This window comes from Taudactylus pleione, unplaced genomic scaffold (assembly GCF_031769625.1).
Source record: "Taudactylus pleione unplaced genomic scaffold, aTauple2 ptg000116l, whole genome shotgun sequence".
NCBI classification, from domain to species: Eukaryota; Metazoa; Chordata; class Amphibia; order Anura; family Myobatrachidae; genus Taudactylus; species Taudactylus pleione.
In genome coordinates, this window is record NW_028284518.1 from 25,269,202 (window position 1) to 25,283,102 (window position 13,901).

Here is a 13,901-nt window from a genome sequence, read left to right on the forward strand (position 1 = left end):
TAATCCACTTGCTGTACTTGGTATGAGACAAGTGATGCACAGGTGGGGAAGTCAACGATTTTCTGTGCAGTCGGATGCATGCTGATAAATGATTACAGAAACTAACGGGATAAATGGCCATGTGTCTGAGAGCGACTGGGAAAAAATATGCACATTGGAGCAGAACCATTTCTTTACACAATACTATGGAACAGAACTATGGCAGGATGCTACAGATCAGTAATCATGGGCTAGAAAATAGTTTGTGTATATATAGAAGAAATGCATTACATTTATTCAATTGTACTCTAAGGAGAAATAAAAGTGTGTAAGAGGTGTGTGACAATACTATAGCAGCATGAATATGCATTGTAGTTAAAGGTGTGTGTGTGAATAGAAATCTATACTCACAGAATATGGGAGTCCTGGAGAGTTCTTTATGGAGAGTGCTTCCGATGAAACATTTGCTTATTCTGCATTCGGCTGCAAATTTATACTCTGGCCATTCAGTTTTTGTGGGACTACATATGTCAGCATGCCCTGCCACAGTTTTAGAATGCCCTAATAGCAAAACTGTGGCACTGCATGCTGGGATGTGTAGTTCCACTGCAGCGTGGAGGGCCCGAGTTTGACACCACTGCTCTAGACATACCGCTGAGCACAATGAATTGTAATCTTCCCAGCTGCATTCATAGGCTGTAATTCTGTGAACAGCCTGCAATGGTGTTCCCCAGAATGGCAAACCGAAAAGTGTAACTCAGAGTTTGTAACGCCAGCATTTTACCCATCCGTGCACACCTGTTCTGCATATGTGCTAAATATTCGCATCACTGTTTGAATAAGGCTCATTTTAAGGTAAAAAGTTGCAAAAAAAAGACGCTCGACGCTACCAAGTCACGCCACATCATGGCGCATTTAGAAGGGCTGTTTAACACGCAAGGAGGCTAGATGTATGTGGACCCATCTGTAACTTTGCAGCCTGGCAAAAACATGCTGCACAGCAGGTGGGGCAGATTTGAGATGTGCAGAGAGATTTAAATTGATTTAAAGTGAGATTTAAAGTGTCCAAACTCCAATCTAATTGCAGTGTAATGAAAAAGCTATCCAGCATTTGTGGGCTGTATGCAAAAGCAGCCAGTATTCTGACTTTGCGCCTTAGCCGCACTATTTGACTTTTTCTTAAAATACTGTATTTTCACTGATTGTGAATCGATTAAAATCGACCTGTAGTAGGTATACATCTTAGTAAGTGAAGATGCTAAATTCAGGAAAAGTTACATAATTTGTGTATAAAGTCAAAAGATTGACTCACACCACTCATTGTCTTATCTGCAACTTCATACTCATTTATTTGCAACAAAAAATACTAATCCTAAATTCTTGGTACACTATTGGCTACGTAGGTCCTGATTCAGAGTTGTACGCCATTGCCATCGCAGCTGCAAATTTGTATGCAGAAGCTATGCGAAAATATGCAAATGGCGCAGCCGCCGGGAACTGTATTGTGACGCTCACCTGCTGCTTTGCAAATCCAAGCATCTACATAAAATGTCACAGCTTCTGCGTACAAAGAAGCAGAATGAATGTGGGAATTGAGATGCCAGAGCCATTATCCTTGTGAGCGGGATCGCAGTCGCAAGGTGAGACACGCCCCCATCACAGCCGTGGCATGCCTGCATTCCCTGCCGCCACTCCATTAACTTGCCCAAACGCTCCCCGACTGTCAGTCACAATGCGAATAAAGAGTCGTTGCAAGCGACTACTGTAATGGTTCTTAATGCATGCACATTGCGACTTAGACACGTGCAGTTTAATGAATCAGGGTCTTAGTTCACTATTAGCGAATTAAGATGCAAAATGACTAATCCTAGATACAGTACAATATTTAGTACACTATTAGCTACTTAGGACCTGATTTAGAGATGGACGCAGTCTGGGTCGGTGCTGCAGGTTGCTTCTTGTGTAATAAGATGCCCACCTTCGGCTTCTCAGATCCGCTGCACGCATCTGAAGATGCAGCATCAGAGAAACGTTTTGACCATCACTCCGAGCATCGGAATTCTGAGCAACCCTAAGGTTGCTCAGAATATCCACCTCATCTAAGCTGCCGAGGCCAGTGAATTTGCGTTAGAAGACGCAGTTGCTGGCTTCGGCAATCCCCAAAAACGGCGGCGGCGCACCTGCGTTATCAACAATGCTCCCCGTGTCAACCCCCAAATGCTTGCAGTTTGTCAATCGAACTGTAAATTACTCTTTACTGCGACTGGCGTCGCAGCACGTGCTCATTGTGTCTCATATGCGACCGTGTCAGGGAAAGCCCAGCTTGGCGTAGTCACATTAGATGCCACCACTCCAGCTTAAGTGGTAAAGACCTAAAAATTGTGGAAAAAGTGCTCAAGCAAGGAAATTGCTATCCATGGTTAAACATCTAAGTCGCGCCAAGCGTCTCACACCATATAGCGCATAAAGGATAGGTATATGAGAACACTTCTGTATACAGACATTCCTCACTTAACAACCGAGTTCCGTTCCTACGACTAGGTCGTTAAACGAATTGGTCACTAAACGAGGAACCAGGAGGCAATCATTTTTATGCATTCTGAATAAAGAAAAGGTCTAAAGGAAACTCAAACTTGATACTGTAACTGTTTTACTTTGCATAAATCTTGCATACTGTACAGTACAATTAAAGTTATTCAAAAAATACATTCAGAATAACATTTTAGTCATTGTACTATGGGTTCCAGCTGGTCAGACTGCTGGTCGTAAGTCCGAACGGTTGTTAAATGAGTTGGATGTTAAGTGAGGAATGTCTGTATTACAAAAATAAGGGAGTAGGCCAAAGCTTCTAAGTAGTCTTGCTGAACAGGACAAGGAATTATAAAATCCTCTAATTTTTAAATGTATTATAAAATTACAATTCCATCAAAGCATCTGTTTATTTGTTATCTATACACAGGTTATAGTGTATGGATAACAAATAAACAGATGCTTTGATGGAATTGTAATTTTATAATACATTTAAAAATGATGAGCTAAATGGTAAATCATGTGCCCTGAGGATGTTGGGCAAAATTTACTAAGCGGCGGTTTGACGGCAGTTTCTATTCTATTGTAAACCCCGGCGGTTTGGTGGCGGGTTCTATTCTGTTCTAAACCCCAGGGGTTTGGTGGCAGTTTTGCAGCAGTTTCTAAATGACAGCCCTGTTCTATTCTAATATAAAATGTGTTTTAACTGTGGTTTGTCGGCGGTTTTGCTATCTGCAGATTTGCTAAGGCCAAAACCGCTGCAACATTGCCATTAAAATACATTTTTGAATAGAATATAACAGGGCTGTCATTTAGAAACCGCTGCAAAACTGCCACCAAACCCCCGGGGTTTAGAACAGAAAAGAATCCGCCACCAATCTGCCGGGGTTTATAATAGAATAGAACCCGCCGTCAAACCGCCGCTTAGTGCATATTGCATGTTGTCTTGTATCTGCATTGTGCCTAAACATTTTGTTTTTGGAACTGCATCTGGAAAATCCATTTGTGCCTATTTTGCAGGTTCACCGGTCCAGTTCAGTATGTGCATAATGAAAAGTTTAAAAACCTGATTTCATTGTTCTTCCTGATATTACTTTTGGACAACACTATTCTTTTTATCTTCTAAAATATTGCTTCGTTGAGCTTAATGTGCATTTCTCCCAAATTGAACAAATATAAATAAGGAAATTGTATCTGAAAGCAGTGTGGCTTTGGCTTGTTAGAGCATGGCAAGTTGCTAAGGCGCATGTCTATTGCTACAAAGAGCTAGCCCTCCAACAAAATCACTCCCCTACCCTAATATCACTGTCTTGGCACTAACATACTTTCCAACTTCCTGCAAGTTGGGTAAAATGTGCCGACAGTGGGACAGTACTTCCAAATCAGAAGCCAGTAGAAATGAGAGCAGTTGGGAAATATACATATATATTTATAAATATTGAGATATTGATGTATGAAATCGCATAACTAGTAGTTTGTCAGTGTTCTATTTTGTAAGGTGTATGTTTACTTTCCTCTTGCATAGTTTTTATTGTGTTGTCATAGTATTTCTCTAACTTTTGTACACAGGCTGGAAGGAAAATCCAGTTGAGTTTGATTCTGTGTTCAATGAAAGTGTGTACACTTGGAGCTGGGGAAGTCCGGATATCTTACCCATGTTTGCCAAAGGTATGATTTTTTTTGCCTATATGGGGGCATTGTTGAAGAGTATGGTTAACAAATAACAGATTGATTATGCAAATTAACACCAGTGATTTGAAAGTAAAATATTCTCCCACGCTATACAACGTGAAGTGTATTTCACCATGGCTTGCTTGTTTATATGTAGTTGAATATGTGATAATACGTGTGTATATGTACATATACTTGTGTATATGTGGCACTCCCTTTTCATTTATAAAGGTCATAGGCAAACGCAGGGGGGGTTTCCGTCTGCCTGGAAACCCCCATCCCCAGACCACACCATGACCGCAATAGAAATAGTAATATAATAGAATGTTACTATCGCTGCATGTTCTTCTCAGTATCACAAATGAAATAATTAGCACCACCTGTGGATCTTTTAGCATGTATCAGCCAGTAATAATTAACCTGTGCACCAACTAGGAGAGCTTGAAAACATGCACTGTTAGAGATTTAGTGCTATAGAGCCCAATATGTATATATATGTCCAGGGCAGTGCTAGGTTCCTCTGCTGCTCCTCAAGGCTCCCGGACTTGCTCTAATAGTCTGGAATGGTGCCCACATCTAAAATAAATACATTCTGCTCAGGCAAGATGGCCTACTGATGCATCTAATGGCTTACTGTGATAACTGGTCCTGTATACGCTAGAATTATTACACACAATACACTTTGTATGACGCTTATAAAAGCTGGTTAAGTACCAATTCTGCCCTCTTCATTGACAGGCCACACTCACTCTAAAATTAAGCATTTAGAAACCCCCCCTCTGGAAATCCTGCGTTTGCCACTGAAGGTGTCTGCTCAGTCAACGAGGTGGTGGCAGTTGGGCTCTGCCGCCTACTAGTGCATTTATAAAGTGAACCTGTGCAAGGTTGTGCAACCTGTGCAAAATAAACCTATCCTTGAAAGGACAATAATGACAATAGAAAGTGACACACACTGCTTGGTACACTCTGTTGAAATTAATGCAATGGCAGTGCAATGGCGGCCTCGGGCAAACCCCAACTGGGGGCAGGTCCAGACATGTCCATGCATATGTCAGCGCGCATTAGCGACCTTGTTGCAAGCGTTGCATACAGATATGTCAGGCGACATATCCTGACGAAAATGCAGTAGCATTGAAACGTTGATCCAACATCCGACTTGTTGTCTGTGTATTATTTACAAGTCGTCCTGAGTGCCGCCCAATAAATTAATCACTGGTGTTATTTAAAAATAGTGAAACACAATGCAAGTAATCCCAAAGGCGTTAATCTACATGGGCGTCTGCTCCGTTGTCAATAGTCTGTAGTGTTGGTGAGTACACTACCTTGTAAATAAATAAAATGGATCATTTTCAAAATTGGATAAGAGAGTTTGGCTTATCTGAATATCAGTGTAAGAGAGTCTGCATGTAGATCTCATGGGCAAGCGATTGTTTTCCAACGCGTTTCGTCCGCTGACTTCTTCCCCAGGAACTCTCTTATCCAGTTTTGAAAAACGAACCATTTTATTTATTTATTTATTTTTATTATTGCTATTTGGTGGTATTTCCTCTTTTAGGAATCACAGTGTCTATTTTTATCGCTTTCAAATATATTAAATTGGTATTTTAAATTATATTAGCAATTGTTTGTCACTTCATTGGTCTATGCTGCTAAGTTATTTATTTATGACACGTTTTTTGCACCAAGCACTTTACTATTTTATTTTATAAATTACAATTATATATTTGATCATTAAGCACAATTGCACGTAGCACTTTTATATGATTATCACTATGTACCAATAGCAGGATGGTCGCCCACAGTCAACAAACTTCCTTCTCTCTCTGTCTATATATATATATACATATATATATATATAGATATATATATATATATATATATATATAGATATATATATATATATATATATATATATATATATATATATAATTTTTTCTTCTCTATGGGTAAACAATTGCGAAATGTAAATAATCAAAATGTACTGTACACTACAAACTTGGCTCTAAAAAAAATATACATACACACACAATAAAATTGAGTGATGATAAAATTTATGTCATCACGTTCGCATTTATTTGGTAACTCTTTCCCAAAGGAATAGTCTTTACTTTAATGCTTTAACATTTACTGTATTGTTTTGTTTTTTTTCTCAAAAATGTGGAGCTAGTTGGCCATTTTAGCAGGCACAACACTACAATATTCTCTTACAGTGTTTGATTAAATAATGTCTGTGACTCTAATGTTTTAGAAATTAGGGATATAGTTATGTGTTAATGAATACACGAGGTACAGGAAAAAAGTTAAAGGTCAATATAAATCAAATTTCTACAGAATTATATATTTAGCATTGTTATAAATCTTGCATTAAGCCTCCAAAACAAATATATTTTGTTTTGCATAATTATCACAAGGTGACAGCATTTGGATTTATTTAAAGTGTTTTTACAGGAATTATAATGTGAATATTTAATACTAGAATCACAATTATTTATGCAGCCCTCAAGACAAATAGACCCAAATAGATTGGTATAATTTAGAACAATGGCAATTATTTCTACAGTTTATATACCTACAATGTTGGTGCAGAAATTACTTTTGTAATTCCAGCCAGTGGCGTAACTAGGGCAAGATGGAAAGTGGAGCCCCCCTCTATGTGCGTGCTGAAAAAGTGGGCGTGACCACTGAAAATGGGGGCCTGTCAACATGACACACCACCATTTCTCATCACTCTGGGAACATTCCTTTCCATTCCATATGCACCTTAATGCCCCCAGTAGTAGCGCCCCTCTTGCAATGCCCACTGTAGTAGTGCCTCTTATGCAATGTCCCCAGTAGCAGTGCCCCCTATACTGTGCTCCCATATTGGTCCCCCTTATGCAGTGCCCCCAGTAGTGCCCCTTATACAGTACCACCAGTAGTGCCCCTGATACAGTGCCCCCAGTAGTGGTCCCCCTATGCAGTGCCCCCCAGTAATGCCCCTTATACAGCACCCCCAGTAGTGGTCTCCCATAAGCAGTGCCCCCAGTAGTGGTCCCCCCTATGCAGTACCCTTATACAGTGCCCCCAGTAGTGGTCCCCCCTATGCAGTGCCCCTTATACAGCACCCCCAGTATTGGTCGTCCCTATGCAGTTTCCCCGGCCAGTAATGCCCATTACATGTATAACACACAGACATACACACACAAAACAAAACAAAACACTCTACTCCGTCCTCCCGCTCGGAACTATGGGAGAGACGTCATGACGTCTCTCCCTTTACCCACTGCGGGAGCCGGAAGGCGGAGCTCATGAGCCTGGCTCCAGCAGTGGGTTCAGCAGCCAATGAGAGTCTATCTGACTCTCATTGGCTGCTAAAACAAACACACAGCCGGCGGCATATTTGTTTTACTGAGTAGTGCAGACTGCAGTCACTGCGGTCCGCACTACACCGACTGAAACGGACCTCGTCCGGTGGTGCCCAGGGCACGAGTCCCTGCCGACCCCCCCCTAGTTACGCCACTGATTCCAGCTACAATTTATTCAGTATTTTAGTAAATATAAGTGTCTTTCTAGGTGCCAGTAGAGGTCATGTATTTACACAATGTTACTCGGCAGAAAGTGAGGACTTTGCATCCGAAGATGCCTCCAAACTGGATACATGGGTATTTGACCATGTAAAGGTTAGTACACACAAAATTTCAACAAGCACCTTGATTTTTAGATGATTGTCCAAAACTGTTTTTTCATATACATTTACAGTGTTCCAGATCTTCAAACTTTCTACTGTGCACCCAGAATTGAATACTAAGGCAAAATAGACGAGTTGTGGCTTCCTCACTACATGCCCCAGCTGCTCTTACTAAGTTCCATGATTTAGAGCTCCTTAAAGTAAACTGGCGTGTTAGTTGTAATAGAGCTGCTCTATGAATTGATTTTGAAGTAAGTGAACTTTTTCACGCTGAATAACCCCTAATAAATACAGGCACTTGCATATAACCAGGACATCACCTACGGCACTGCTCTTCTCTCTCTCTGTCTCCTCCAGCAGGAGAGATTTGATGCAGAATTTATCTAACTGAAAGCCTTAAGCTGGGTACACACTGTACAATAATCGGGATGAACAGCCGATTTTTGACTGAATGGCCCCAGAATCTGAGAGTGTGTACGCAGCACCCCGGGCTGATGATCGTTCATATCAGCTCATCTGTTGAGCCGATTTCCATAACAGTAAACCATATCTATTCCTATGATATTCTTAATGTAGCAATCATAGTGCGGTGGTTCCCAAACTTTTTTGAATTTCGGCGCCCTAGAATATCAGCATTTTTTCCATGGCACTCCTGGGCCAAGAGTTTCTTACTGAGAAATTCACAACAAAATGAAATGAAGTAAATTGTGCTTATATGTCACCCTTAGGTTCAGTTATGTGGTGGTTGACAGGGCTGCGGTTCTTTTTGTTCACATATTTTTTTATCCGCAGTCATTGGCACCGGTTTTGTATATCACACTGACTAAAAATCATTTTATTTGGTACTGGACCACCAACCCAAGGCACCCCTGCAAGTGCCCTGAGGTACCCCAGGGTGCCATGGTACCCAGTTTGGGAACCACTGGACTAGTGTGTACACTAGTTTTTAGGCAGATAAAATAACAGTCGGATGGATAGTTGGTACATCGCTGAGGAGTGTACCTAGCTTTAGAAATGCTGTATCAGATCCTCCCTGAAACATTTATAATTGAGTGCTGGGACCCTTCTAAATAAGGTCGGGATCCCACCAAATTACTATTTTTGGGTGAGGGGATTTAGTAAAGTGGTTATTTATAGTACAAACGTTCTATATGTTGCCTCAACTGAATGCAATGGAAGTGCTTTATTCTGCGTAATATATCAGTATTTGTCAAGAAATAAGTAGAATACATTGTTCTGCTGATCTATAGGGATTAATAAAAATATTTCAGAAGTATCAAATATATTAAATGCAAAATAAGGTATTTATATTTCTCGAAATGTTCTACTTATGTAACAAAGAGATTTGTATAGTTTAGTTATATTTTTGTTAAAGATATGCTTAAAGATATGCTGGTAATTAAACCTTTGATTTATGCTTGTGTTTTAAGTAATAAGGTGGGAAATATTAGTAATAAAATAATGTAATTCCACTCTTTGGCAAACTCATACAATGGGTATGTGTGGTGTCAGTGAATTAAAGTGACCACTGTTGGTCAGGTGTCTGCGTTAGAGTGCTGTAAAAAGCGCTCGCCTCCTGTTTGACATGATTTATTTTGGCATATTTTTCACAATTTTATGAGATTATTACACAAAGCCTATTATTAGATAAATGGACTGCAAGGGATCAAATCTCATAATATTTTCATGCTTTATGTTGACTTAAAATTTTATTTTTTTTAAATGAATAACAAGCAAAACACAATTCCTTATGAAAAAAGAGAAGTCCCCTCTTGAGCTCAGTAACTGTTTAATCACCTTTATTGATCTCTGTGCTGTGCCCACTTTCTTACAGAACTGTATCACTTAAATTACATTTGTCATTTTCAAGTTTGAAGGCTTTATATCGGGGATTGTTTGTGGGTGTTGGATCTCTGTTTTACTGTACTGTCCAGCTGAGCTTCAGCTTTAGCTCACAGACGCGTGACCTCACACCCTCCTGTACAATTATCATAATTCCTTCAGATGAAATAATTATGACATCCTGAATCTTTTTTGGTTGTGCAATATCACAGATAGGATAACTGTAAAACAGTCTTTTCCATGGGGATATAAAAGTGCAATAAGTATAACGGATACAACCCTTTGTAGTTAGAAAAAAACAAAGAGAATCACACAGACATCAGGAGTGGTCTTAGGACATCAGGGGAGTATCATTTAACAATTGTCCTATGAAGATGCCAGGTTATTATCAAAAAATCTCATAATATTGGCCAGGGTGGAGGGATCCAGATATTCTATGTAGATACCCCATTATTTATAGAATCTAGATACCCCATGCTCTATATCCAGGAAGTTTGACTGTCTTTCTAGCAAAAAGGATTGGACTTCTGATAGGGATGGTGTCACACATTGGGTCCATTTCCTGAAAATGGTTTTCTTTGCTACAGTTAATATGACTGTGAGGAGTGGGAATAAAGTAGAGCTAGTTCTTTCTTGGATGAGAGGAGCCCAGATCTCAAAATTACAAAAAAGCATAGGGATAATGTGAAAAGACAAATGTAATACATTAATAGCATTAATAAACACAATATTTTGTTCCAGAAACGCCTGATGTTCCTACAGTCCCAGACACAATGTTGAAAATTTGCTCCAGGTTGATTACATTTGTGACAGTAGCCTGGCTCATCAGGGACATGTGACTTTGTTGTGAGGGAGAAATATATGCGCTACTAAGAAATTACACATTAACTTCCTGCAACTCAGAAGTAAATGCTTTAGGGTATTGGTATAATATATAATATGCCTCAGATTCAAGATATCCCAGACCACATATGTTTGGGTTCACAGATCTTCGGTAACATCCGCAACTAAAACTACGTACGCACGGTGCGATTTAGGCCAAGATAAGATCTTGTTAACGATTTGCCTTGAATTCCTGAACACTCCCGGACAAATGATATTGTGCAGAAATATGGAGCGATTGTACAAACGATCAAATGATATAAATGTGTCGTTAACTACTGCAAATCGTTAACGATATATCATTTGGCAGCAAATATCATTTGGCAGCAAACAACCTCACGATGCATCTACTGGAATTTAAATAAAGGGCGGGCTTAACTAGGGGTAAATTAATCAGACGTCATTTTAGGTCTGTGCACTTCTGCTCTGTAAACTAGTGAGGCTGCTATTGTGCTCTGCTTTGTTTTTGGCTTGCCTTTAACAAAGTGTGTTTATCCTGCATTCTATCCTGTATTCTGTGGTGATGGATTACTATCACTATAAATTTCTGCTAGCCTCTGGTTATATGAAGTTGAGCTGAGAGGGATCAGGAAAGGAGGAGGATGAGTTCCTGCTTGGCGAAGGAGTGGCTGATGAGGAGGGACACTCGCTCCCACATGCCGCTGCTGATGGAAATTATGGAGAACAAACCGGATGATTGCCTCAACTACCTGTGTATGGATGATGCCACTTTCCAGGAGTTGCTGCTTCTGGTGACCCCCGATATCCGGAGGCAGAATACAAATATGTGGAGTTCCATCTCTGCTGAGAAGAGGCTGATTGCTACCCTGAGGTTCCTGAATACAGGAAGGTCACTTCAAGACCTGAAGTTTGGGACCCTCATCTCCCCCCAGGCTTTGCAGAACATCATTCCTGAAACCTGCAAAACCATGTGAATGTGCTGAAGTACCAATATTTTAGGCTAAGTAAAAACACTACACATGTTTTTCTAGTGCAAGAAAATGGGTTTTATTTTTGCACGCATAATGTAAAGGCTGCATTTGGTAAACTAGTCAACCCACATGGCTGCATTTTCTTTACTAGGAAACCAACAAGGCTGCTTACTTTAAAATAGCATTTTATAACAATATTAAAACTGCACTATCAACAAGTTTTATCTGTCCCAATAGCTAGGCTGCTCTATGATATATGGTGGGTCAGTCGCCGTATTGAGTAGGTCAAGAAACATATGGCATAAGTCCAGATTGTAGCCCCCGGCTTCCAACAATCTGTTCTTATGCCATGTGTTTAGTGACCGTGTCCAATCAGCGTCATCACCACCATATACCATAGAGTAGCTATTGGGAGAAATAAAACTTGTTGATAATTTGTGTTAAAATATATACATTTTGGGTATGTATTCAGAAATTCAAAAACTCTGGAAGCTCCTTGTCTGCCTCCAACATGGCTCTGTATACGGCCTCTGAGGCTGTGGGAGTTTAAGTGGGTTGGGGGTAGGGTAAGTGTGTTGGGAAGTAGGGTGTGATGGGGTGGGACCAATAACTTGTAGTGGCTGGGCAGTTGGCTGGCCCAGAGACTCATCAGTGAGCTGTGTTTCATGGTCAGCCGGTCTAATTTACCCTTTAGAATGCTCTCGTACATGATCCTTTCAAAATTGTACTGCTGATCAGACTTCATGATTTGAATAGAACTGGCAATTTTGGTGGCCAAATGATCAAAATGATCTGCTGGTTTTTGGAGAACCTGTTCCACTTGCTGTAGTACAGTTGAGGAGTGTGTGGGGTAGCTTGTTGCCTTGCAGTGGTATCTCCTTTTTTAAGGCTGCATGGTCGATTCTCCCTCACTTTCGGTTGCAGCGGGCATTTCCGGGGTTATGCGTAAATATCATGTTATGTTTTTTTTATTATAGTTTTAGTCAATGGTGGAGGAGTGGATAGCCATCGATGATGAATTTGAGAGGCATTGGAACTTTCCAAACTGCGGGGGAGCCATTGACAGAAAGCATATCCGTATAACCCCACCTACAAAAAGCAGCTCTAATTACTACAATTATAAGGGCTTTTTCAGCATTATTCTAATGGTGGTGGTGAATACCAACTACGAGTTCATCTTTGTGGTTGTTGGAAAAAATGGCCATGCTTCGGCTGGCAGGTCTTTGAAAAATCACTTTTCTACGAAAAGCTCACCTCCAATGCCCTAAAATTGCAGACCGTGGAGGAAATGAAACACGGGCTCAGTTTTCTATTTGTTGCTGACGAGGCATTCGCACTTCTTGAACACTTAATGAAGCCATATGCGCAAAGGGACCTGACCAAAGAAAAGCGCATCTATAATTACAGGCTATCCAGGGCACGGCGGATTGTTGAGAACGCCTTTGGCATCCTGAACAACTGATTCAGAATTTTCCACACGGCTATCAATCTACGTGTGGACAAAATTGATTGGATTGTCTTGGCATGCTGTGTGCTGCTCAACTTCATCAGATGCACAACCTCCCAACAAAGGACTTCAGGCACAGCTATGCTAGATGACCCAGACCAACTGGAGGAAATAGTTTAGTTGCCCTCAGTGTCAGCACCTGTAGTTTGGGAAATGAAGGGAACTGTGCGGGCTAAAGAGGTCAGGGAGCAATACCTGGCCTATTTTAATGGAGTGGGGGCAGTACCATGGTAGTATAACTGTCTACAACGAACAATTGGGGAATGAAAAATAGACTTAATTACATTTAAAACATTTGACATGGTGTGTATGCACTGTAGGTCTGATTCAGCAAGGAACGTAGTTGCTTATACTCACTTTAGCCAATTGTTGCGTTATGCATTGCAGTGCATGTGTGTGAACCAGTCATTGCGATTGGGACTGCGATTGCAGTGACTACGCAGACCCATCGCAGTGATTGACAGGAAGGCCGTTTGTGAGTGGTGACAGGGGGGTGGCTGGCCGAACGCAGGCGTACCAGCGCATTTCAACGCTGTTGCATGGGCTTGCATAAATTAGCCACTGCGATACCCTATGCAGTCTGAGGCCTTATATTGTGCGCTGAAGTAAGCAATTCCTGAGTGAGGTCTGACCTGCCTTAACTGCGTATGGATCCGATGGTACTTGATTGTACCAATGTTTTCGCAGTCTTGCTAACCATTATGGATGTGCGTGTAAGGTACAGTCAAAGTCCTTATGTAGTGCTGCGGCGGCATTGCGATCGCTATGGATTAGCATACTATTGCACTGAACTGCATGCGTACGCTATATTGCGTTCCGTGGTGAATCAGACCCTGTGTCTGTACTTACCACATCTAATGAAGACTGTTCACCCACTTCTTGAGTGTCCTCT

General features: G+C 40.8%; 1 protein-coding gene across 5 annotated transcripts in view; it reads left to right on the forward strand.

Annotated features, from left to right (window-relative positions):
- PIGN (phosphatidylinositol glycan anchor biosynthesis class N) overlaps nt 1–13,901 on the forward strand; it is a 491,207-nt gene that overhangs the window by 80,065 nt on the left and 397,241 nt on the right. For all 5 annotated transcript variants that reach the window (XM_088471817.1, XM_088471818.1, XM_088471815.1 and 2 more), the window contains 2 exons: nt 4,078–4,176; nt 7,732–7,838. In XM_088471817.1, the coding sequence (XP_088327943.1) occupies nt 4,078–4,176; nt 7,732–7,838 (206 nt within the window). The remainder of the gene's footprint in view (nt 1–4,077; nt 4,177–7,731; nt 7,839–13,901) is intronic.